Source organism: Topomyia yanbarensis, chromosome 3 (genome assembly GCF_030247195.1).
Source record: "Topomyia yanbarensis strain Yona2022 chromosome 3, ASM3024719v1, whole genome shotgun sequence".
Taxonomy (NCBI): Eukaryota; Metazoa; Arthropoda; class Insecta; order Diptera; family Culicidae; genus Topomyia; species Topomyia yanbarensis.
The window spans coordinates 119,671,423-119,698,617 of record NC_080672.1 but is presented as its reverse complement, the minus strand read 5'-3'; the positions used below and the strand labels follow the sequence as shown (position 1 = coordinate 119,698,617).

Below are 27,195 nucleotides of genomic sequence, written 5' to 3'. Positions count from 1 at the left end.
ATAATTGATTTGGGCAATTGAAAGTTATTTCTGCTTCCACTGCAGTATTTAAGTAAAAATGACGATGACGATATTTTTTTAAAAATCCCACAAAATGTCACACTTATGCGATTCATTTTTTGGGTTTTGACGTGAGTGTCAATGTCTTGTGTTGATAGTGTTAACATCTAGTGTTTGTAGTGTCCAACGGAAAATAGACCGAAATATTGGGTTAACCTTTCGGCAGTCGCGCTGAAAATCTAGCGAAACCGTCCTAGGGCAGCTGCGGCTGCTCGTTCAGTGAGCCATTTGCGCGACTTCCGGAGGGTTAAACGAGAGTAATTATTTGAAAAAAAATCGACCTTGTGCCAGGAACATCCCTGGGAAGTCCCAGCAAGAACACTTCAATAATAGTAGCTAGACTTCATGTGAAGAAAAACACAAATTCAATGCCAAGAACTGCACCAACATTTATTATAAGTAAATTAAATTGCAATTTTTTTGCGACTAATAGGACATTGCCATAAAAGTGATTTGTACTCAAAATCCCATATTTGTATTAACTTTCCCCTATAGTTTAATATGAAAGGAACAACATTGTCGAAAACTGCAAATTGACCAGATTTTGCAGTGAAAAGATAATCTATTATAAAGTTATGCGCTGCCTCTCTTTCTCGCACATGCTTAGAACAGGAAGTTTACAAAAAATCGATTAACGTTAAATAACTTTGCCATGGACCCTATATGCAACCTTCAACAAAGCTGTTCGTAATAAAATAAGCTACGCGACCTTAAGTTCTGAGGTATCCCAGTTAAAAGGGGCGAGCTGCTGGCTAACGGGGCGCTATTTACCAACACGTATACGCTACTTGCCCTTCAAATTGCCGAGAAATTGAGGGCAACTAGGGGGCGATCTCAAATACAACATTTGAGCGATTTGCCACCGCCATTTTTGCTGCCTTCCACACCTTTTAATCGTCCCCAAATCATCCACGGAGCGTGTCATATAATCGCCTTTTATTGCCTGATATGAAAATTCTGTACCCATGCTAATTTATCAGCATACTAGGTAATCACCGCCAAACTATAGGAAAAAATAAAGAACCAAATTCGTATTGCACATCAAAACTTCCCGCAAGTTCGCTAACAAAAACAGCCACTAGCAGCCGGTGGTTGAGTGGTAAGTGTGACCCCCACTCATTCCAATTGGCCTAGGTTCAAGTCCAGCCGAAATCGGTGAGATTTTTCTGAGAAAAAACTTTGGTCGCGTCTTCCTGCGGAAGGGAAGTAAGCCAAGCCGGTTGGTCCCCCCGGTCCATGACATGAGTTGATGGATCGATATCTAGTCCAGATAGTATAGTCCACCTCTCTGGCGTCGGTAAAGAAGAAGTAGAATCAAACTTCTATACTTACAAAAATATCCTCTCTCCCGTGATGATACTTGTAGAGTGCGCAGTAGTATATACGGCCTCTAGCAAAAGCCAGATATCGGACTAACCATTCCTTCCGAGACCCCACGTTCGGGCCTGACCGGCGGCCGGTATTGATCAATAAACAATTGGGGGATTTTACACTAGGGGAGTGGCACATTGAAAGATGTTCGCACTCCCAAGCATAATTATCTTATTCCCTGTGCGACGTCAGCTAGTCCAGATCCATAACGGAGTAGCAGCCAGGGTTGGTCGCACAAGCTCAAAACTTACCGCAATCTGAAGTTCGTTAACATTTTAGATCAGTGATCTTCTTCTACTTGCCTTGCATTAAAATCATATTCTCAAATATTTGGTGCAAGTACTCCTGGTGGGACTAGGAATCGACTCAGGGGTGGGCCGATAGGGGTCAGGTTTTTCCTGTCACTCTAGTGAAGAGCCAAGCTAAATTAGTAGCTGTTCAGTTTTCTCGGGTTACATTCATCTACAAGGAAGCCGAAATTATTTTTTCATTGAAATAATACTCAAATAAATAGCTGTAATTTTCATTAGTTTGATCGAAAAAAACCTTTGTAATGATTTTTTGTCGCTTCGTGACAGGAACTTCTCGTCCCTATATTACCGGATGATTTGTTGTCCTTTGGGTGAAGAGTAGACTGCCCAGAAAAATGAAGAATTTTTGAAAACTCAATCGGCCCACCCCTGAGTCGATTCCTAGTCCCACCAGGAGTACTTGCACCAAATTTGAAGCAAATCGGACAAGTCTAGCTACCGGACCAACGTGCCTGCCTTGTATGGGATTTTTCAACAATTTACATGGAGAAAACCCACTAGTTCGTATTTTCGCCACAAGGTGGCACTGTATGCATCGTATTATCACTGTAAGTGAAAATAAGAAAGATAATTTAATTGTCTACAATTTTGTCGAAGACTGCTTGTCAATCCGGCTTTATTAACAGAAGTTATTAAACATTTAACGAAGTGATGTCTGAGTCAGTTTTGCATGGGGCCTAGCAGTGCATGGTTGTGTATCAGTACTCGAGTCTCGCGAACTATACAACTATGCAATGGTATATGGTCTACCAACAGCGTGGGGGGGGGGGGGCTATACGAAAGAGAAAAGAAAACTATAATGTGGCAGTTAAACACAAAAAATAATGTTTTCTGGGTAACGATAAACGTGAACAAAAAATACCTGAGCTTTTCTCCAGGTATTTAACCCGTCGTTAACCCGTTGATAAATTTCGTTCGCTCGGCCAGAAACGGAACCGGAATCAGCTCTTACCACCTCGCGTCGCTCGATGATCCGTAATGTTTCTGCTGTGTATTCATTAGCTGAAAACAATAATACTTTAAAACTATTGGCACAAATAAATAATAACTTACTCACCGATAAAGCTCTCGACGGTTTCAATAATTTCAGCGGACACTTCTTTCACTGCAACCTGATGTAGGGTAGACGTGCCCTTATTCATCTCATTAGTAACGATGTCACACTATTTTGCCGATAACTCGGCTTACACTTATTGGATTGCGCTTAAATAGGTACCAACATCTGGCTTGGAAAATGTAAAATACTCTCGTTAGAGCGAAGCGAAAAGTTGAGTACAACGCACCCTTATTCATCCTGCCATTTGAGCTAATGCGTTGAATAGAGATAGCAGACACTGCTCTAACTAATGTGTTGAAATGGGTAGGATGAATAGAGGTGCTAAGATGAATTAGGGCACATAACCCTACATATTCTTCCGGCGAACTCATTTTAGCTTTTGAATTGTTTGCAAAATGGCGATTTTTTTGCTCACGATGCTAGACCTATACACTGACAAAAAATTAACAACTTATTTTGTTGAATCAACAATTTATTTTTCAAAGCAAAAAAATATTTTTTTGAATCTATATTGAATCAATTGAATTGAATTGCTTGTATTGTTGATTCAATTATAATTATTTTTTGAAACAACAATAATGAATTGTTGAGCTCAAAAATGGAATTTTTTGATCCAACTACTCGAAATTTCTTTGCGTGTACGCTTCTGTAAATACTCCCTGTGGTATATCTCCCCGTTCACAGTCCCGGGAGTCACGAACGCCGCATTCTATTTGCCCCGTGAGTAGATCGTTTGCCAAATCATGTGTTTATTGGCGAACTTTTAAAAGTTCTGCTTCCTTACTTCAAACATCAAATTTGTGCTGGGTGGTGAAGAACAGTAGTCCCAAAAGGGGCCGGAAGTTCGCGGAAGTAAGTCTCATCATCCATGATGAGATAATGAGTTCTCGTCAGCATATGGGTGTAAAGTTTCCGGGCCCGTGACTTTTCCTTCGTATTTTGCCGTTCGTCACGATTTGGAGCCTTCTGCATTTTGTACGCAAACAGTTCCTCCCGGCCCTTGGCTCTCTGAAAAGAAAAGACTTGAACAGATTCAACTTTTTGGCAACATCCCTGGCCGAATCAATGGGATTCCGCTTAAACGCTTTCACTACACGCTTATGATCCTGACCACTAATAAAACATTCATTCTGACCGCATTTCTCCTTCCATTCGATGCACAGTTTCATAGTAACATTTAATCACACGACTCGCAGAAGACTATCTGATCCCGAATTGTTTTCCGATGTCCCGATGAGAGTTGAGGATTTTCCAGATGCTCGCACAAAATTAATTCGCGACGTTGCTTTTCAAGTGACGCCATGTTCTCCAATTTTCGAAAACAAATAGCGATAAAATTAGAATGTAAGCAATACACTCTAAACTACTTCTACCCAAATTTTCAAGAAAAAATATTAGAAGTTATTTTATACAGCTTTTTTCCATGATGCAATTTGATGTGGGACACCCTTTATGTGGGGTAGTGGGCAACAAAGAATCGCTCGACGACGCAGGCGTGTGGTGCTAACCTATCAAGCTTCCCATAACAATCAAAATTATGTGTTTAAGGTTCAAGTTACCTTTTTTAAGCATGTGTTAGAATTGAACGCTTGGTAGTGTGCGTAGGAAAATTTGTGTTCAGCTTTGCCACCGGATTATCCATATAAACCATTTTAAAACTCTAAAAGAAGAATATCAGTCGATTTATTAGATCATCACGATTCAATTCATGCAAAATACCTGCTGGAAAAACCATCGGCTTAGCTGGATGGTGCTTTTGAAAAAGTGGCTGTGCTTTTTTCATTGCGCAGTTGTGTTGCGTACCCCCGCTCGGTGTGGTAGTGTGACAAAAAATCACAGCCACTTTTTCAAAAGCACCATCCAGCTAAGCCGATGGTTTTTCCAGCAGGTATTTTGCATGAATTGAATCCTGATGATCTAATAAATCGACTGATATTCTTCTTTTAGAGTTTTGAAAAGGTTTAAATGGATAATCTGGTGGCAAAGCTGAACACAATTTTTCTTACGCATACTACCAAGCCTCGAGGTAACTTGAGCCTTAATCAGTCTATATAATGACTTATTCACGGCGAGTTTCAAACTCGCAACGTTGGGGTCGTTGCACTACATAAAATTTTGCTTGGAAGAATAGTAGGCGTGAAAATGGGTTTCTAGTGCTATACTCTATCATAGCGATGTCAAATCGAACAATGCGGAAACAGGTTTTATAGTGCAACAAAGATGCACCAATGCACGATTAGATCGCAGGTGATCAGCTAGAGAATATGTGTAGTTAAGGTCACAGACCTTTTCTTCGATAATCATGCAGCAGCAATTTACGCAGCATTGGATACAACGCTACCACGGGACGAGCAGCTTGGCACTGCTACTCTGGAGAATGACTAAAGCATCATTCGAACTATAGCACAGCTGAGACCATGCTAAGTATTGGATCTCTCGAGGAAATTTTTGATTTGACATCAAGTGTCACCGTCATGTCGTACAGCACTGGTTTCATGTTTAATGTCAGTAGGATCGTAACACTAGCCATGTGCATTAAGAATCGGCTGCAAAGTCTGTCGAAGTATATCGCCGAGATACGCTACGGAATATACTAAGACTTTGCCTTTGTACCAGCAGTTGGTGTAATAAAAGAACGCAGCCAGAACGAGGATGTTGCAGGATCCACCATACGAGTGCTAATGAGGAGCTATACAGAGAAGCATGCCAGAACACGACAATCAAACAGAAAAAGCATTTACCGGAAGATTTATTCACTTACTGACACATATAAGTTAAGGTTATGTGCCCGAGTAAACAGGTGCAGATTAGCTAGTAGAAATCAATCCTTGAATGAGTGAGAGGTAATTGATATGTGATACTATGATGAACATTTAAATGGCGAAGTAGTAGATGCTGAAAGTAGCGTAAGCGTGCGATATCGACAACAATAGGAGACAAAATGTTTGAGAAACAATGAAGCCGCTGCGTACTTAAAATAATTAAAAATGAGAGGCAGTTGAAAGAAGTATTGCGAATCTTTTCGAAAATCCACATCGTGACATTTCAGCCATGCGCCACCAAGTCATGCGCCGAATTACGCGCATGTTCACTTTGCATTAGTGCAAACGAAAAAACGTTTTGCCGTTTATTTTTGTTTCGTTCGCACTCATGTGTTTCACATATAGCAACAAATCGACGAAACGCTAGTTTATCTCGGGATAAACAATATTACGCCTGCCACAGATTATCGACAATCCCAACATTATAAAACGTATTTTTGTAGAAAAATGTGTGATTTTTGTCAATCTGTCACTACGTCTTCAACTCGTCTTGTAGTTTACATCTTGAAGTTCTCGAAGACCAACTAAGCGGTCTGTATGATCCAGAATTACTGTAGGGATGCGTAAAAATAAATCACATTGTGTAGACTCATGTAGAAGCTATAAGACAAGACGTGACATTCGGCTTATTATTTTTCCTTCGACATTCTTGTTTTCGCACATTTTCACCCTGCCGAAAACTTCCGAATAGTGTTGCTATCTTTTAATCAAAATGGATTTATGTTCATTTATTTTATGCCTGTAATATTTTCTATCTTAAATCCAATATATTGATAAAGTGCATAAAGGGTTTTAACATGTCATAGGTGTTTAGTAAGATTTGATGAAATCATTTTCTAGAACATTTTTGATTATTGTTTGAATTCTGTCTAATTTTTGTTTAAGTTAATGAACCACGTTACGGCAAATGTAGAAAGTAGATACTTGTTAAACTTTGCCGCACAATTTCTGTACAATTTAATCATTTTTACTATTTTAACGATAATAATTTTACTTGTCAAAAAGATTGACGATATTTTCCCATAAATATAGCAACACTGCCAAACATCATTTCTATCCCTGCAGTAACATTAGGTTTGTTCCAGTACACAGAAGTAACTCCCTGATGCTTCGGAGCTCCCTGTTGCTGGTTGCTCCTTTTTACTTCGGTTTGCTACCAGCAAAAGAAAAAAAAAAAAGAGAAGAACAGGAACATTCTGTCGTAAAATTGGAACAAAAATGACCCCCCTGTTGTCATGTATTGTCTTAGGTGTAGAGCAGTGATTCTCAACCCTTTTTGTACCATGGACCCCTTAGAAATCATCCTGGGTTGTTGCGGACCCCCACGGATAAACATCGATTTTGTATGCTATCAATATGTTATTTTTCGGTTTGTTATGGAACAAGACTTTCAATATGCACTCAGAAAGTATATTTTTCTTCGAGGACCCCCAGCAACGACTTCGCGGCCCTCTAGGGGTTCGCGGACCCCAGGTTAAGAATCACTTATGTAGAGTAATTTATCCTACACTCTCCAAATCATTCTACGATTCAAATGTTGACCGCCGATCTGAACTTAAGTGGTCAATGTGGTCTGCTTTATGTTATTACAGAATTGTCCTACTCGTAATAGTTCGGATAATAGGAACAATATTTTCGAATTGATCTGTGGTCATAATTCAATACGAACTTGGATATTTCGATCATTATTGCACTTTTATGAGTATCCACTTTGTATGTTTTCTCAAAATTTCTTTTTTGTAGCACATAATAATTATAATTTAAGCAAATATTATTTACTTAAATTGTAAATTCCTATTGGACAATATTATACCAAATAAGGTTTCGATTATTGAGAAAATAAAAAGACATGCGAGTCGTTCTGAAGACAAAATAAGCATTCGTTTGTAATGAGAACAATTGAGAAGAAGAAAGATTGGCGTAAACAGAGATCAGCAAAACGACCGTGTGTCTTGAAAACCGAAGACTTGACGAGAAGCAATTATTTTGGTAAAATCGATTAGCAATTCATTTTTTGTTCAGTTTATATCGATATTTGCTATGCTGTGATTACTTCTGTGATAATGATTTGAATTGCGTCAAACGGCTTAGTATTTCTTCTTCACTAGGAACTTGAAATTATTGTTAAGTAACATGTTCTGCGAGTTCAATGTATAAACCCATCATTTATGAGAACCAATTGTGTTTACATTTTAGAAGCTTTAGATAAGTTGTGAACCTACCAATGCAATTATGTAAGCGATTGAACAATAGGTAAAATACATTATTTGAATATATGTATGAGTCAAGGACCTCTAGGAGTTATATAAAATCAAAAAGACTGTATGAAATGTGATAATGAGAATTAAAACGAATATTATGAATAAGTTCATATTTAGGAACTATTTACAAATGTTACCAATGTTCTGTTTTTACCAGTAATGTGTTTTATTGCGAAAGCTGCATGCAGTAAAAATATTTCCATTTATATGTCTGTTCAAATGATAACTGCATACGAACCAACATAATAGTTTATAAACCATAGAGGGAAACTAAATTTGTTGTTGCACAACGAACGATGTATTGTACTACTGTAATGTAATACTCAGTACAAGAACGACCAACTAAAAAAACTTGTTTCGATTTATAAGAGAACAACGAAAAGGATCGAAAATACTCTTTGTAACTTTGTATCATTGTAACTAGTATGTTTTTTTGTTTTCGGGATTTATTTGTTCGAAATGAAGGTATTTTGAACAAGAAATCAAGAAAAAGGAACCTGCGTTTTAACAAAAAATTCTCAAATTTGAAATTTTCCATTACAAGTCACAGTGAAAATTTTTAGCACTTCAAAACTGCCTAAATCCAGGAAACTGAGTTTTTTAAGCTGAGCCGTTCTTTCAATGAGCCCCTTCAGATGTATTTGGTATATTCATTTTACAGTAATAGGAAACATTTTTCAATATGTTGTCTTGTTTGAATATTTTGTTCCAAGTCTAACATTATCGTTTCAGTTAAAATTTTATGAATTTAATTTTTATCTTGAAGGATCAACTCGTGTTCTTTTCAAAAACTGGTAATGATGGGTTGGAACAAAATATTACAAAACCAGCTACAGTGTATCAAATTGTTATACTAGTGCAGATTTATTCCGGAACCGAAAAAAAAGTTTTACAGTATAAGTTACTTGCATTTCGACCGTCTCGTGAGACTGACATCAACGATAGCTGAAACCTGCATCTATTGTGCTATGAATGGAAAATGCATACGATAACATCTTGAAAAAACTAAATCGGATCAACTAATCGCATATCGCTGATTTAAACTAATAACCCGGTGCCGGTGCCAAGCAATGGAATATAGCTTTTTTTAAGAAACCAACCTTGTCAATACAAGCACTGTACTATTCTATAATGAACAGCAATAAATGCAAACGTTCGAGCAACCTACAACAAGAGATGTTTATGCAATGACACTAATCTCCACGTTTACTAACGATTGGCAGCCGGATATTGGGGTGTTTACATTTCACGTGACGGCCTGTGGACAACGACGACTGAGTAGAAGGCTGGACAACATTAGCAAATGAATCATCGTGGCAACAATCCGTTCCGTTCTCATCAACTTATCCGAAAACAATCCCTTTGCAATGTTGTTATTTTTTATCTCGGTTCAAGACTCGCGTCTGACTTTTGCAGGTTGTCATATTTCAAGTCGTTTATCTGAACTGAATATTTCAGCGGGGAAAAATTGTGAATGATGTTATCACGAGAGCGAAGTGGAAAATATCTTTTTTTGGATCTTAGGACATTGTCTATTGACTAAAGGTTTCTAAGTAGCGAAAGTTATGAAAAGTTTAGAGTCGTAGTACTTGAATGAGAGCAAAGTTTTTTAAAGATGCAGATCAGAAAACTGACAGAGCCATTAGGTCAAAAGATCTGACAACTTTCGATAATTTATCCTTCGTCTACTACTGGTAGTAGTCGAGCTTGTGTAAGGTTACAGTGAATCTAAGTCTGCCAACATGTCTATAGAGAATGGAAAACTTGCCTCCTTTACCATGATAATTCTGTAAAGAAGGACAAGTTTCCCTTAACCAATATACATACCGGCAGCCTCGTTCGGTTCGCAGTAGCCCTGTCTGGGCGCGACTACTAACAGTAGAAGATAAAGGAATTGTTTTCGTAGGACATGAAGCCTTTGTCGGTTTCTTGGTTATTTTCGGCAAATTGACGAAATATATGAAACCGAATCATGAATAGATATTCTAGAGCAAATCAATTATGGAAATAGATGAAGAACACTTTGCTTTTCTATTTGCTAGAAATTCGATCTAATTTCAAAACTTTCATCCGGCACACCTTCTCCAGTCGCGGTTTTGGCTTGCTTATCTCACCGACTAATGTCGCTGAAGACTGTGGTCATCTTCAGTTTCCATTTCATTATCGTCCAATACTTTGTTATGGAAGAAAACTGGGGCCAATGCGGTGAATTCTGCTCTTTTGGGAATAACTGGACCCTATTGCCGTATCGTTGTAGCACGTCCTTGCTGTAATGACAGCTGGCTAAGTCTGTCCGAAACGTAATAGGATGGCCTTAATGAAGAGTAACATCCGTTTGTTGAGGCACTTCCTTTACTCCCGAATTCATAGTGTTATCTGTCTCGAAAACGTTGGTTTCATGCAATAGGAATAGATTACTTGCTAAATAATTTTTTTGCGAACCTATCCGCGAAAAATTTGAGCCCCGAAATTTGTTTGAAATCAGCTATTGCATAGGTTTCATCGTCACGTCGTCAATCAAAATACATTGATCAAGTTTTATCAGCACCTTTAATAACAGCTTACGCATTTTGGCCACTGTTTGTTGCTTGAGGCCTCGGATGGGATGCTTCCATGCTCGGACAATATCGGAAAAGTTTCCTAGAATTTTCAAAGCAAAACCATTACAAGTTTTGGCAATACAGTGGAGACGCGATTTTATCAGCACCCGATTTTATCTACCCCCGATTTTATCAGTTTTTTGACCCACTTTTATCTGCTTCTTATGAAAATTGGTTGGTAGTTTGATGGGCTGTAGCAGACGAACCAAGTTGAATTCGAGTAAATACTTTCTTGAGAATATTATTCTTATCTTAGAGATTCGAAATATGCAAAAAAAAATTTTCAATTTTGCGCTGTCAGATCTTTAAGGGAAATTTAAGCTAAGTAATCAAGAAAGGTTGTGAAGCTCTATCTAGGGACTAAAGAAAAATATTTTAAGATCTTTGGTTTCTTAAAAAGAAAGAAAAATATATATCCCGATTTTATCAATTTTCCCGTTTTATCAGCCTAAAATTCACCAACGGGCTGATAAAAACGGGTCTTCACTGTATTTATATGGTTTCTCAACCGTTTGGTTTTTGGCGCATTTTTATTTTATCGTTTTCCGTAACAACTCTGCTCCCAAGGAAAAGAAATCGGACTAACCAATTTACGCATAAGGGTACAAGACCTAACTTTAAAAAATTGGATTTTAATGTTTCGTGTTCTACTAGTCAGTAACTGACACCAACTTACTACCAGTTAAACTCACACAGACTGTCGTGCCGCGCTTGGCGTCCAACAGCAGCATCGTATGAGAAATGAGAATGTAGGTAAAAATATCCTTGATCCTTGATCAGAACTGCATTGCGCAGGGTATGATACTGAACATAGGGGACTTCTGTAGGCAGAAGGAGAAAGTAGATTGATCTGAACATATTAGTACTGCAATATTAGGGCTTAGTGTAGCAATGAATATGAGCATATGAGCTTCACGTTTTTTGTTCATCATTACCGCATGTATTCGTACGAAAAACGAAACAAGGTATCTGGTGGACTTTTTCATGAAGATTTGTGCCAGCTGAATACTGCTCTTCGCGAAACAACATCGAGGTGAATGTTTCACGGGTTTCAAATATTTGTGAAGAAACGTGATGCAGAATAAATAATTTTGGCGAAGATAATTTTTTAAATTTACAATCAATAAACTCAGATGATGAGCATAAACCATGCGTCATATTGCGCAGCAGGACTAACGTATGAACCAAGCGAGCTACTCTTCACACACCAGAACATTCCCTCGCGATACCCGTGTGTATCTAGCCCACGTCTTTCATCTACCTGATACAAGGCATGCGTTCACAGCAGGGTGCCAGCGCATTGCTCGTTTATTTCAGGATTGACAAGCCAAGCCATGTGATAAGGTGATATTTTGACATTAAAAATGTCTTACTCCACTATCTGGGGCTAGGTGTCATTCTAAAATCTAAACTATCTCCCATGTAACGAAACTATGTAAGGTTTACACGCTTATAAATCCGATATTACTAGATGGATTTTAATCATTCATACACCAATCGATTCAGAAACACCTCACTTAAATATTGGTAATAATTTAATATATCCCCAATAAAAGTAGACTTTTGGAAAATTATTAAGTTCAATTAAATTAAAAAGTTCACGAAAAACGGGAAAATTACCATTCGTGAGGCAGATTTCTCAGACACAGCCGTCAAGAGAGGGCAGCTTAGTTGCTCAATGAAACACGAAAAGTCATAAATAGAAGCAACGCATGTCCGTTTAAATCAGTTGTTGCTCTTATTCCATACGAGTAACATAGTCTCCGGGCGATGCAATAAGCGCTATCGATTTTCGGTAACGTTGGCATTTGCACACACTCGCACCTAAGTGACTAAACCATATAGGTTAGTTTATAAATAGAGGTGACGCGTACCCGTTTGAATCAGTTTTTGTTCTTATGTCGAACGGGTAAGATCATGGCTGCAGCGTCTGGGCACTACAATAAGCGGTAGACGCTATGCATTTTCGGCAGCGGTGGCCGTGTACGGATTTTTCGGGTACCAGCATGGTGTCACAGAATGATTTGCAAAGTGGGTGGGCGGGGTGGTTTGGATTTAATTCAATACGGTGTGTGCTGCTTAAGAGTGTTGCGTTTGAAAAAAAATATATTTTTATGCATGCATGTGCGTTGTAACTTGTTAATCCATGTTTACGGCGCTTTGTAGCTGCGTAGGGTAAAGAGCCTATTGGTTTTCATGTTTCATATTTCGGTTATATGTTTTTTATCAGTAAGGCATCTGACAACGTGCTTCTGTAGTTATTGCACTGTTCAGCAGCGTAGTATTTTATATACTGCCTATGATCGCAAACCAGTCCCATAAAGATAGGAAATCCCATGGAAAACGGGACAAATATGCGATCACGGGTAGTATAGGAGAGTACACTCAGGTTTTTTCACGCGGATTTTGAAATTTACGCGGTTTTCATTAACGCGTTTTTTTTTAAATTTACACGGCCTGTATCCCCTGCGTGAAAAATCTGAGTGTAATTGCATCGGAAACAATCACATTCCTAGCAGAACTTTTTGTTTTCTAATTTCAAACACTTGTTTCGTACTGCACACAACGGAAAATTTTAAAACAGAACTTACCGTCCCAGCAGCAGTTGAAGCGGGTGTTCTTTTTCGATTCAAATTCAAGCCATGTCTTAAGCGTTACTGGACTTAAAATTGTTTTCCCAGTTTATCCATCAGTCAGAATGTCTGTCCTACCCTATGTATTTAAAACACAGTTCTAATTGCGTTTTAAAGTATACAACAAATAGAACGGTTGGGTATACTAATTTAAATTTTAAAATAAATCTGTTTTAAATTATGAAACAAACCACTGTACTGAAGATATAATTATGTCAGTCCTATTACCACATAAAACACCTATATAACATAAAACGCTGCAGAATTGGTTTAATAATACAATGTTTACACTACAGAGTTATAACATGTTTTAATAATTAGCAACAAGAAAAATGTCACCAAGATAGCATAAAAACCCGTTTTAACTGGTAGTGCGAACGTTGCATAACAATGTAATTTATCAAATAATTTCATTTTTTCCACCACATCGATCAAGAAATACTTAAACTTAAGATTGTTTACTTAAGTTCATTAGTACATTCTTGAAAATTTAAATGGAAAATGAAATTTCATATTTCATGGAGAATCTGTATATTTCCGTTGGCGGGCGTGGGCTTCCTCATCACAGTTCTCAACATGGAACTTTTCTTTTGAATATATTTTCTGGACAGACCAGCCTATTTTTACTAGATGGATCAGCCAAATAATGCCAATCACCTAGTGAGATACTTGATTAATTAATAAATTACCGTTAAAAGACCTTCAATAAATTATGTTTTGATGGGGAGGGTATATAGCAAATTGTAACATATGAAAACAGGCGAGTGAACAAGAACGTGAGTCGATATGTGTGATAGATAAAATTCATTTGCACGCACTTGAAAAAGCTACATTTTTAATGTCACCGTGGTCGTGTCCTGTACACAACCCTTTAATTTTTTTTTTGCATTTTTACCATGTAGGTGACTTTGACGTTTGTTCATTTTCATCCGGGACACAATGACTAGCGTCACCAAAAGTGAACCAAAATCGCATGATAATTGTCACCTTGAGTGAAACAAAATTGCTTTTTTCGCTGTCACGTCAAGTCACTAGGTAACATGGTATCACGAGCGAGTGTTGGAGTTATACATAAATCTCTGTACAATCTCGCCCGACATTCGTATATTTCTATCATCCTGCCGCATTTGTATTAGGGTTGTGGCACCGGTTATACCGGTACCGAAAATTTCGGGAATAGCGACTCATTCTTGCAACCGAAATACCGGCGTTGAATAAATATAAGTACAGGTATTTTCGGTACTATGCAAAGCTTTTGATAAGCAACATTATTAACCTAACCTGTCATCACATATACGGGCCTGTTTCAAAAATCGACCAGCCATGTGGCATTTGAAGATTAACGTTCTACGTAACTGAATGTTTTGACTATTTATTCGAAAAAAATACAACGATCTTTCATTCATGTACTTTGAACTAGCATAAATAAAATAATTGTTTTTATTTATGCTAGTCGCAGTGGTAATTCTCATAGTAGAGGCACATTTTGCTTCTGTGGTTTTCAATTTAACTGCTCAATCTGAGGAACGATACTGTACTGTTGGTGCAGTGGATAAGAAACAAAGCAGTAGAAATTGATTGCTTGGTTCATTGATAGCTATAACAGAGTAAATTTTTGCTTCTGCTCTGGGCGAAATTAGAAGGTAGACAGAAACATATAAAAGCTTGCACATAAAAGTATATTTTTTGACATTTTATGTCGCTAATGTCATACTGAGGAATGCAGTACCGGGGAACCGGTTCTTACTAATAAGGGTCAGCACTCAATAGCACTGAAAGATTGGACGGACTAGGAGCTAAGGAATACGAATAATTCACCTCTTCGACTTTTTTACATGAACAGTTATTTTTACGTACAGATAAATTAAGCTTCGAGCATGAGCTAATCAGTTTATCACGGCACTTTTTTGTGATCCTTGCGTTGCTTACAATTATCATAAACATGACAAAACAAGTCTATTCTACTTGGTTTTCGGTTTTGCCTTTCTCATCTAGAAAGGTTATGCAATCGGTCCGGAGTTCGACTTTTTAACCGAGACCCGCAGGGCCGAATCTCATATACCATTGGACTCAGTTCGTCGAGATAGGAAAAAGTTTGTATTTGTGTGGGTTTTTTGAGGAGCATTAAGAAAAGTTTCAAGAAAACCATGAGACGGGGAAAAAATGTACAAAAACCCAAATGTCTCAGGGAACGGGTTTGGGCTGCCATCATCCGACCCGCTAAAAACAATTGCTCTTGCCCAGAACCTCATTCCTCCCCGGCACTACCTTTCGGCATTACTTCGGGGAGAGGTTTTTATGTGAATAACACCCGCTCTAATTCTACTACTTAGTAGCTGGTTCCTTCAGTAGGGTTACAGCCCTACTCCTCGACACACCACCAGTTCTCCACCATCCACACAGACTGGCAATTTCTGCATGGCAGTCGGAGAACTGGCTTTGAATCGAGGCTTAGTGCTCCTCCCTAGGAAGACAATCTGGGCGGCAAACTTCAGATTGCCTAATTCAGCGAGTCCTTGGACTCCCTTATGGCATTCAGCACCACGACTCGGCTCCCTTGTGCCAGTTAGCACCCTGACTCCTTTCTCGTACAATTCAGCGCCATTTACTCGTAGAGCTCCCGACTTGTTCGCGTACTACTCGGTCTAGTCCCCGACGGTGGACTTAGCCTACTCCGACGGAGAATTCCCCTGCGAGAGAAGTTCTTCCGAAACCGAGCCAATCAGCCAGGTGCCAAGGTCAGTTCAGTGATTCCGGTGTAGCAGGGCGTCTGGTTCGCTGGTGCACCGACAACCCGCGACTTGTTGTGTCTCGTCGCGGCCTCCTCAGTGTAGTCCCCGGCGGTTAATCTAGCTTACGCCGACGGAGAGTTCCCCGGCGAAGGAAGTTCTCCCGATACCAAGTCGTCTTTGGTTTCAGCACCACAACTTCTTGAGCCCTTTGGTCCCTGACGATAGAGGTTATCCCGAAATCGAGCGGTAGATTTCTCCCGATACCAATGTTCTTTTCCGTGAGCCATTTAGCTCCCGCTTTGTTCCCGGCGGTGGATCTATAGCCTACTCAACGGGCCAACGCAATATTCACAAATAAAATAAGTAAAATGCACATTGCGTCATCTAGCGGCACATACTAAACCGGTCTTAATGTGGATGTAAAAATCCCGTCATACATCAACCTGTTATACAATTAATCTGGTTTCGCGGATCGTTATTTAACCCTGTTTTAACATTGATGATACGTAAAACTTTCCCAGTTTGCCCGAAGATCGAGTATTTCAAGTTTCCCCGGTTAGTGTAAAAATTCTCTCTAAACTCGTAAATAAGTTTACGAAGTAGATTAAAGTGCCTTTTTTCATCATATTAAGTTGGGTGCCTCACTAATTCATTAATTACTCTGCCTACAATCAATGAAATGCGTACAAATTGGCATCAACAGCTTTGCTTCCTTGTTTAGAACCATGATAATAAAACAAATGCTCTGAACACGGTGAAACTCTCGTATTTGAGCGTAATGGAATCTCAAATCGAGTGCCCTATTGTTGCGCTACCATTTGACTCATTGCGTTGAACAAAGACGCTGCTCTAACCAACGGTTTCAAATGGGAAGAGTGATAATAGAAACATGGCGAAAATAGGCTCATTACCCTAACCTGACGCCACATATAATTTAAAGAGCAAGAGAGCGCGGTTCTCTCGCATCAAACCGCCCCATCGCCAATCCATTTATGCAGCTCCGAAAGAAAGAGATTTCTGCTTTTTCTGTGATGTGTCATCATTGTTTCTTCTGTGTACGCATGAAACGGACACGCCTGTGCATCATTGGAATTATATACTATCAGCGCCTGGCGGCAATCATTAGTTGTATTACCCAAAGGCGTTGTTTATGTTAAAGGCTCGCACAGAGTGAAGCCAAATCTACCTACCGAACAGTCAGATGGCTACCTATTGTGCAAAGTAAACAAATAGAGTTGCCATCCCTCCGGGTTTGGCGCGGACACTCCGGTTTTCGGGAGCAATCTCCGGGCCTCCGGGTTTTACATCAATTTCTCCGGGTTTGGTGGGAAGAAGCATAATTTTATTTTTTTGGAATTAACTGATTATTTACAAAATATTTAAAAAGTTCAAGTTAATTATTACTCTGTTTCAGATTTATTTTGCCCGACTAACCCTTTCAAGGTGGCGAAGATGAGTTCACCAAATATTGCTGATTTCTTTCACAAAGCAGTGAAAATGAAAAACAAAGCAAATTTACTACAAATTTAGAAAAGTAATATTTCGTTATATGTTACAATTGAAATGTTGCATCCCACCAAGTCGCTCAAAATTGTGTAAAAAAGTTAATTTGCTGCAATTTTATCAAATTACTTCACTGTTAGTGGTGCTTATCAGCAGCTGCAGCAAGGTATGGCAGATTTGTTCTAATCCATCTGACTAGGTCAACATCAAACGAATTCTTCCGGTGTTGTTGCTACTCCTGCAGCGACCCTTAACTGTTGGCTAGGGAGGTAAGTTTTGCCCCTTTGTTGCGACCTCTGGTGATGAATAACCGACACCACATAGTGCTTCCTATGTGATGCCGAATCCCTGCCTCCTTTGCTCTCCTTTTCCTGCACACTCAATTCGTCTCGGTAATTTCCCAACAGCTGTGTAGTCAGCAAGTTTAGAAACTGATATCTCAGTAAAGTGAGATTAGTTTGCTGATTTTCGGTGAAATATTTTCCGAGTCTCAGCACTCAAACGTCACTTTTACTGAGACTCAGAAAAAATAATGTTTGCTGAATCTCAGCTGTTGAGATTTCGGAAAATGATGCAAAAAAACTGAGATTCGGCAGAAAAAATTAAGTGTGTGTTAGTTGTGGAGGAGAGCAATGCTCGTTCGACTTATCCTCCACAGCGAGAGTAGCTGGTGCTTTTGAATTCTTGGCACTTAGTCAGGGAAGTGAAATACCACACCAGATTAAACCGATAAAATCATTCTCAAACGTGAAAAATGTACAGCTTTACTTTAACGTAGTAATAAAAAGCGATTAAAGTGCTCTAAAATGCAATCGCTTTGATTCAAATTTCTGTCTAATTCCACTCAAAATCCACCCCCCCAGGTCAGTGAAAATCTCCGAGCCAAAGCCTCTCCAGAGGTGGCAACCCTATAAACAAACATTCTTCTTTCGGAGAACATGCATGAAAAGTATTAGTGTTGAGAAAAATAATATCATAGCGAAATATTTCAATTGACCAAACAGGACACTGTATTCCCTATATTCAAACATTAGAAGTATTCTACTTCAAATTTTTTTTCTTTGTTTTCGATATGGGGGTGCATTTTGCAAAATCATCAAAAAGGGGTATGTAACGAAAAGTTGTTAGGGGCCATGCATAAATGACGTAGCATTTTGTGGAGTAGGGGGTATACCAAATTTGTGACGAAGGAAAGGGTCGGGTTATAAGTTGTGCAACGTAGCATAAAGTTTAAATTTGTTGACGTCAAAACCATGATTAGATAAAACAGTTTGTGCCTCCATTCTTAAGAGAAATATATTTAAATTCACACAATTTCACGCGGTTTTTCATGTCGTAAGTTTTTCGATTCATGGAATTGTAAGTTAAAAAAACGAAAAGATTTTGTATGCGGGTATCACTAGCTATAATAGTTAGCTAATCTTGCTAACTAGTAGACTTAGTTTGCTAGGTAAAATAAATATTCTCTTTTGATTTATCTAAACAAAATTTAGTAATTTAGAGGAAAGTATGCTTCTTGCAACCACTGGCAACTTCAGGATTGTGAACTTATAGAACTTCGCTACATGCTCCATGACATATAAAATTCAAAACAAAGCTATTAACACTAAATTTGTCATGAAATGGGCTTATATTGTAAGCAATGTGCTCTTAGTATGAAAATGTTGTTGTATTTGAAGTAATTGTAAAATATATTTATTTTTTTCATCACCCGACTGTGTTGGGTTGGAGGGGGCTAGGGTTGGGAATTGCTACGTTATTTACAAAGGGGTGGTTAGAATTTTATGACAAAATGCTACGAAGCGGGAGGGAGAGGTCGAACATAGCCGAAAAAGCTACATCGTTTGTGTACGGCCCCTTGGGTTTTAAACGTTCATAATTCTGCCATTTGGTCGGTATTAAGTCAGACCGGACTAAGTCGCAAAACATAAAAAATGAGATAATGATAGCACTGGATAAAGAATTTCGTCAGCTACATTCGGCTTTCACCAGATTTGAAATATGTAATAATAAACAAGAATTATGGCAAAAATTAATTTCGAATCACAATGTAAAGGATGCTGCAATTCAAGCTTTAAACTCTTTTTTTCTCGAAATCAATATTTTGTCACTTAGTCCGGTCTGACTTAATACCGACCATTTAATGATGAATTTTCGAAATTTTTGCACATATCACTCAGAAATAGTTCTAAGAACAGATTTTTTATATAATTTATATAATTAAAAATGGAAATAATGAATGACATACACAAATACAACGCGTTTGCAGACAGAATGTAGCGCTTCTCAAATCTGGCACGACAGAATTATGTTCCTAGCGCTAGCGTGCTACGCTGCTATGAATAACGTCATCATCGACTATTTAAGGAACATATTTGGTAGGACAAGCTTAGTCGCTTGCTGAACGGCAAGCAGAGCGCTTCGGCTAGTAAGCAGACTACTCACTCATCATGGAAGGCTTATGGTGAGTGGTAAGTATGTTATACTGACATAACGCACGCCGTTCAACAGGCAACTGAGTTTGTCCAATCAAACGAGCATCAAACCAATGCTGCCATTTATACAGAGATTTACCTTTATTATACAGATTTTAAAGTGGTGTTACAGATCTGATACAGAATACAGATTTTCAATGCACAATACAGATTTATACAGGATTTTTGAAATTTCAATTGACAACGTTATTGACGGACCCTTCCTGCAGCCGTTATCATTAAGAATAGTTATTTCTTCAACAATTTATTGTCAAATGAAACAACACTTTATATTTAAAAAAATCAAAAACTCTTGAGCCGGAAAATGCACAGATTACTTCAAAGTACTCATTTAAAACCCTTTTTTGATGTTTGAATTTATTGTAGACAGTACTTAAAACTTTTAAATGCGTATCAATTATCAAAATTGTTTTTCTTCAATGAATACAGATAAATACAGATTTTTTATAACAAGGGTACAGATTTTCAATTAAATCATCTGGCAGCTCTGCGTCAAACACCATGCTCTTCCTTGTTCTGTGCTCGTTTCAAGCACACATTTTGTGTACAATCTCGGACGCAACACATGCACAAGTTCGCCTGTACAGTCGAGCGCCATGTGCGTACATGATGAACATAGATTCGTGGGCTCAAGGATACAAAATGCCTACCTTTTCTAGGGCTGTAAAATTTCTGCCTACATTCTCCTTTCTCATACGACGCTGCTGTCGTTCGCTATTGCAGGACGCCCAGCGCTGTACGGCAGCCTGCGTGCAAAGCAGTAACATGACAAGAAAATACTGTCCCCAGTACATCCACCAGATGCGAGCGGTACAGGTTCTCTTTCTTTATTTTGCACTTTTTAATATTTTTAACCTATTTAATATTTTTAATCACAAACGACGACAATGAATGCGGTGCATTTACGCCACGACCGGCATCAACGCTTTCGTGTGCGGGCCTCTCCCTTTGACTATGCAGAGAAAAGTGTACAAAGCGAGAGGGCAAACTTTTCTATGCCACAATCTCACCGAGCAGTTGGAGTACAGCAGCAAAACAAACATGTATTTTATTGCTGTACGGAAAGTTTACTCGGTATAGCTACCGTTCTGGTAAGAGCAGTAGTGACACGCCGCTGTAGCGGGCTGTACGATTTGTGCAAATGTAAATGTACCGTAAAAATGTAGTTTACCGGTACCGTTTGCATCCCTGATCGTGGCACTAGTGATTTATTTCCACTCAGCCTTTCATACTTTGATTCTGCTAATACATACTACAAAGCCTATTTATGAACGAAAAGTTTATACACTGTCACTCAAGAAACGGTTATAAAAACGCATTGAAGTCTATATATATTTTTTTCGATTCTTGTGTATTTCTTGCTTTAATATATAATTAAAATTATATACTTTTGAAAGCTGACAAAAAAGCTTATTCTATACATGAAAAATTGTCTACAACATAAATGTTCAGCATCGGTCCGGCTTTTTTATCGCACACAATCGAAATGTTAGTACATTTTTTCTAGATTGAGATTCCCACATAGAGTCAAGACAGCTCCAGATATTAGTTTGATTTTGGCCGCAGTTTTCTGTCTTCTTTCTCGAGATCTCAAATAAGTTAAATCGGGTTGGATCGCCTACTACAATGTTGATTGGTTATACTTAAACTGTACGAAAGAAACATATTTAAGGTAATATTAATGTAAATATACTAAGAAATGATATAGTTCACATTAACTAGCGTAGTCCTACGTCTACAGTTCGTGCAACCCCATAGGGCTACCCCTTGTAGTTTTTTTTGTGATTTTTCTAGATTTACCTTTAATTTGATATCAATATCATGAAAATCGATCATGCCATTCTCTTGCAATCTGGGACACCAACCACAAAAATCATGCCGATTTTGCGCCGTAATATCTCCTAAATAAAGGAATATATTGTATCGATTTTTTTACATATTCATAATAGTCGACAAAATAAAAAAAAATTGAACATGGAAACTTTTGTTGTTTGTTCAATTTGATTTTGGCCGTTTATATGATAATCCCCCCCTCCCTCAAGTCCCTTCTAAGCAGACACATTCTGACACAAGTCTCAAATGCATATATACCTCCACTTGAGGTGCCTTTAGAACCTATACTACGGACCGCAGAATAAATGACGAGGCAACTAAACGAAAAATTTCATTCAGCGGGGGTGCATGAATTGAATTTTGCTCCTCTTTCAAGCTCGCATGGGGATGTCATTTTTTCTGAGCTGTGGACAGAGCAAGTCGTTAAATACAGAACCTCTTCCCTGCCAAACCGTCATACATGGTCGTTTTACCTTATTTCATATAAATTAAGATATTCAAGAGGTATTCACCACATTCTCTCTTACCGCTGCTTCCTTTTGCTACATGATGAGCATTTGCATCGTAACCGGCGATTGGTTGCATATTCTGCCTCTTGCAATAGTTAACGAATCTTCTCAGCTCCGATGGTGGCCGATGGTAACGGGTTTACAAAGACGAATTTTTGAGTGCTTCTATGACCTTTCATTATATTCCAATTCAATGGGTTTTACACTGAATAACTTATCAGAAGATTTTATCGATATCAACATAGGCTTACAGTGTGGCGACGAAAAGCCGAACTGAAGCTAATACTGAAACTTGTGTGTGTGATGTAAAAAACCTGAGTCAAACTATGTCAAGTGAACCTTGAAATTTCCACAAAATGACCGATTTTCATGAAAAATATTTTTTTATAAAGGGGATATGGAGTGTGACTTTTGGTATAAATATTTTGTTAAAATAGTTTTTTTTTGGATAAAATTACGGGCCTTTAAAATTTAAAAAACGATAGAATTGAGATTTTTTCCAAGAACTACTCAAGAACTACTCTAGATAATTCCATGATGTTTTGCAATCTTTTTGAATGATGTTCACAATTTTTACACTCCATGTCCCCTACACAAAAAATATGTTTTATGAAAATTGGTGGTTTTGTTGAATTTTCGAGACCCACTTGACGTGATTTGACCCGCTTTTAGCTGAATAAAGCAGGAATATCTTTGTAAAACCAGGAAAAACGCTCGACTTCTATTCTGATATGAACATTTTGATTTGTAGTAAGCTTCTCATTTATCGACATTATCCATTTGATATATTTGCAGAAATTGAGGGTGCTGTTATGCACGGTTTATTATTGCCTAATTTTTTAAGATCGAAATGTTAATGTTGTCTCTAAATTTACATGTACCGGATTCGCACAGCTTGCAAAAGTGGACGGGACGTGGGTAAGATCAAATGAACAACTGAAAAAGCTTGGGTGATATTCCGCAGCCCGAAACGAAAGTGTTTTGTATTGATTGCACAATTAATGATGATCCTGATTCTGCATACAATTGGTGGTAAATAATAATAAAAAATAACAACATTGCAAAGGTGGGCATCGATTGCGGCAACGAAATAGGGTTTATAGCAGAGAAGAAAGGTAATAACGATACATACCTACTAGCTATAACTAGCAACTGCAAGTACGTACAGCTGTCAGGTTGTGACGCGTCCTACGCAATTTTAAACACTACTGAAATTTTCTTTCACCTTCACGCCCTCATTATTTTAAACCGTCTCCCATTTCTCATCATCCGGTGACTAGTGATTGCGACTAATGTTGGCTATTTGTTTTCTGTTTGTTTTTTTTCTTTCTCCTCTCATTAGATATCCGCCTCGTGAGGTTCCACGTGGACCTTATATGAGCCATCCGGTCAAGGCAGATCCAATGACTTACTACGAACCTGCTCCGCCACCGGCTCCAGTCCAGCAACCAGCCCCGGTTCATACGGAACCTCCACCCCCAGGTTTCGATGAGCAGGATAGTTGGTCTGGTAAACAAGAAACAGAGTACCGTGCGCCGGCGGCAGCTGCACCGCCGAAACCTACAGATGATGTTCCATACGACTACCATAATACACCGAAAAGTCATGAGAATGATCGTGCACTTACTCCTGTTATTCACGATGATCGCCACGAACATATGACACGGTCTGTTTCTAAAGAGAAGGAACACAAGAAACGAAACCGAGATGATTCCGATGATCACTATCGCCGAGAAGATAAAAAGATCCTAACCAAAACTCCGGATCGGCATGAGAAAGAAAAATCTTCCAAACTAAATCAATACAATGACAGAGAAAAAGAAAAAGAAAAGAAGAAGGCCGAATCGATGAAGGAAAAGCGCTTACTTGAAAAAGAGCGCGAGAAAGATAAAGAAAAAGAACGCGAGAAGGAACAAAAACGTAAACAGAGAGATTCAAGTGAGGAAGATAAGAAGGAGAAGAAAAAAGATAAGGATAAAAAGAAAAAGAAGAAAGATAAAGATTCTGAGAAGAAAAAGCATAAGAAAGAACGCAAAGAGAGAGAAAAACGAGCAAAAGAAAGTAAAAAGGAGAAAAGAACGGTCGAAATGGAAGAAGCGGACAGCTCGCAACAACCTACCACTCCTAAACATGCTCCTAGAAAGATCATTGAACAGGATAACTCACTCGAAAACATAAATTCAGAGGTTGACACTACACAGGAATATGGTGTTCTTGGCTTCGATGAAACACTTGTGATGCCGGATTTGCATCATTTGCATGAGCTCAGTAAGAAACTGATGCGTGATGTTCACTCATATCCCGAAGAGCCGTCCAGCAGTCATGATCAGGAGGAAGAACAATACCAACAAGTGGACACAAGTCACGAACATAGTGATCTTTACTCTGATATACCGGAGAAATATGAAGGTGATCAATTGGAGAAATCCGTGCTGGATGACCCCGCTCCTGATGAAGACGTGCATCTGGTCAACAGTAGCGGTGTTGAAACTGATGACCATATGCCGGAGGATATCAAACGGTCCGACTCCATACTGGATCTTCACGCCAATTTAGATTTTGAAGCTGAACTTGAGGAAGGCGAAACCACTTCTCCACCTAAGTCAAATATGTTCATCGGAATTCCGGAGCTCTCAAAATGGGAATTGGACGAAGATGCTCCAGTGATTTCCAGTACTGAACGGAAACTATCGGTGGATGAGCATACCGCTAACCCAAAATCGGACGAATCGTCGACTAAAGTTACTAATGAGGTATTGAAGCGAGCTGAAAATGCCATTTTCACACGAGCAATTAACGCTATACGACCGATTGAAATTAAGAAAATCAGCCTCGATCGGCAGAAACTGTACTCAAACGAACCAGTGGATGTCGATTGTCCGCCTTTGGATGCTAAGGCGGAAAAGCAGCATGACGAATTCAAACGATTCCAGGTAAGTGTGGTTTTAAGTTGTATACATAACCTTGGGTGGCAGAAGAAAATAAATCTTTAGGATTCACGTTACTGTGAACAATTTTTGATTTTTTGTTTACACGAATGGTCTGCTAAACATCATTAGATAATGCCATACTTCAATTAATGAATACAACGAATTTTAAGCCTAAAAAAATACAAAAATCTGTTGGGATGTTCAAAACATGAAAAAGTTCAAATATACAAGCTATTTGAAATTAGCATTTGTTTGGGTTCGAATGGAAACTGTAACATTTATTCATTTCTGATATACTTCATTTTACGCTACGAAACTAGCATATAGGTTACAGTGTAACATTGTTACTGTTTTTTAATTCTTTTTAAACGCCAATGTCACTTAAACTGTGAAAATGTGAAAATGTTACTAAAACTTTTTCCCAGCGCTTATATAGATAGTTTAACGAAACGCTACTTTGCCCATATTCCATTTTAAATAACGTACCCGTTTAATTTCGAGTAAAATTCGCTATGAATTACTTTTCCCGTCATTTCAGGTTACCGTTCCCGCGAACGATGACAACGCAGAACGTTCGGTGGAAATTAAACCAGATATAAGCAAAATCGAGGGTCGCCTTTCACCGGTGCGTACTTCGATCAAAGAAAGGTTAGGAAGTAAAGTTCCCGAAGTTCTGGATAGCAGCTCCAGCACGTATTCCCACTCACGAACGCCGCCTCCAGTACGGAAGACTAAGGCAACAACCTCCACTCCGGCGACGCTGGAACTTCCAAAGAAGCGATCTCGCAGCAAATCTGCGGAACGCGAGGCTGGCAGTCGGAAGGCAAGAAGTGAACGGGAAGATCGTCGTCGTGATGAGATTCGAATTAGTAGCAAGCGACAGGAAGGCGGCAGAAGGGTTGTGCTCGCTATTCGAGAACCGAGTCTAGAAAAACGTAAGGAACATGACAGGAGGGAGAGATCCGAAAGAGAAGGTGGAAAGAACCGGGAACGTGCTGGAAAAGATTTACTCGACAGAAGTCGAGACAGAGTTATTCAGCGAAGCACTGAACGTAATCGCGAAAAGCGACGAGAGAAGTCTAGTTCTCCGATTAGGCGAGAACGAGAACGAGAGCGCGAAAGGGAGAGAGAAAGGGAACGTGAACGCGAGCTTGGGCGAGAAAGAGAACGAGAGCGAGATCGCGAGAAGATTAGACGAAGAGATCAAAAGGAAAGTGAGGATAGACTACGAAAGATTGAAGGCCGATCAAGAAAAAGTCCAGAGAAACCTGGCAGTCATGGTATAAGTCATAAGGAAGATAAAAAAGCGCATGATCGGAAACGCTCTGATCTGGATTCCGAACGCCGCCATTTTGAAGGTCCACACGCAGAAAAAGATAGTCGCGATGAGTCATTCACCCGCAAGGATGATCATCGTAAGCGAGGTGGCAATGAGGCTGTGGAAGCTACGATCAAACAACTCAAACCTGATAAGATTCCAAAGGGGTCTCGAGGGGCAGTCAGCTCAAGCGATTCCAGTAGCTCTGATTCTGATTCCTCCTCGTCAGACTCTAGCAGCGATTCGGATGAAGGCACAGCAAAGAAGCGCAAGAAGCGAAAGCACAAAAAAGAACGTAAACGTGCCAAGCGGTCTGCCTCAACCGAGTCGGACGATTCTTCTAGTAAGAAAAAAAAGAAAAGCAAAAAGTCCAAATCTAGCAAGAAGAAAAAGAAGGAAAAGAAACACCGCAAGGAATGAAATTGACGTCTACTGCAGCTACAACTAGTAAGAACAGTATTGGAAAAAATGACTAAAATCGAATAGTTCGGAGTTATAAATTTCGGGCAAATTTGTACAGGTACGCTCGAAAGCGGTCCTAGGATTCTCTTAGCATCACTGAAGGCTAGTTTTCAATCTGCTGCGTTGATTATTATTATTATTATCTACAAGCAAACATACTATGAACTAAATTAAGAAGTTGAATTTGTGGCTTGTAAATGATAATTACGTTTAATATGGTAAAAAAGAAATATAAAACGAGAACTGAACTTTCTGGTGGTTCTTTACTTTCTAAAACTTTCGAACATTTACCAGTTGG

At 38.8% G+C, this 27,195-nt stretch overlaps 1 protein-coding gene across 8 annotated transcripts in view; it reads left to right on the top strand.

The window, feature by feature from the left end:
* The window catches only part of LOC131691663 (E3 ubiquitin-protein ligase RBBP6), a 48,207-nt gene extending 21,062 nt beyond the window's left edge, over positions 1-27,145 (top strand). For all 8 annotated transcript variants that reach the window (XM_058978234.1, XM_058978230.1, XM_058978231.1 and 5 more), the window contains 2 exons: positions 23,530-25,120; positions 25,656-27,145. In XM_058978234.1, coding sequence (XP_058834217.1) covers positions 23,530-25,120; positions 25,656-26,855 — 2,791 coding nt within the window. In that variant the 3' untranslated portion in view covers positions 26,856-27,145. The remainder of the gene's footprint in view (positions 1-23,529; positions 25,121-25,655) is intronic.
* Positions 27,146-27,195: the final 50 nt, after the last annotated feature.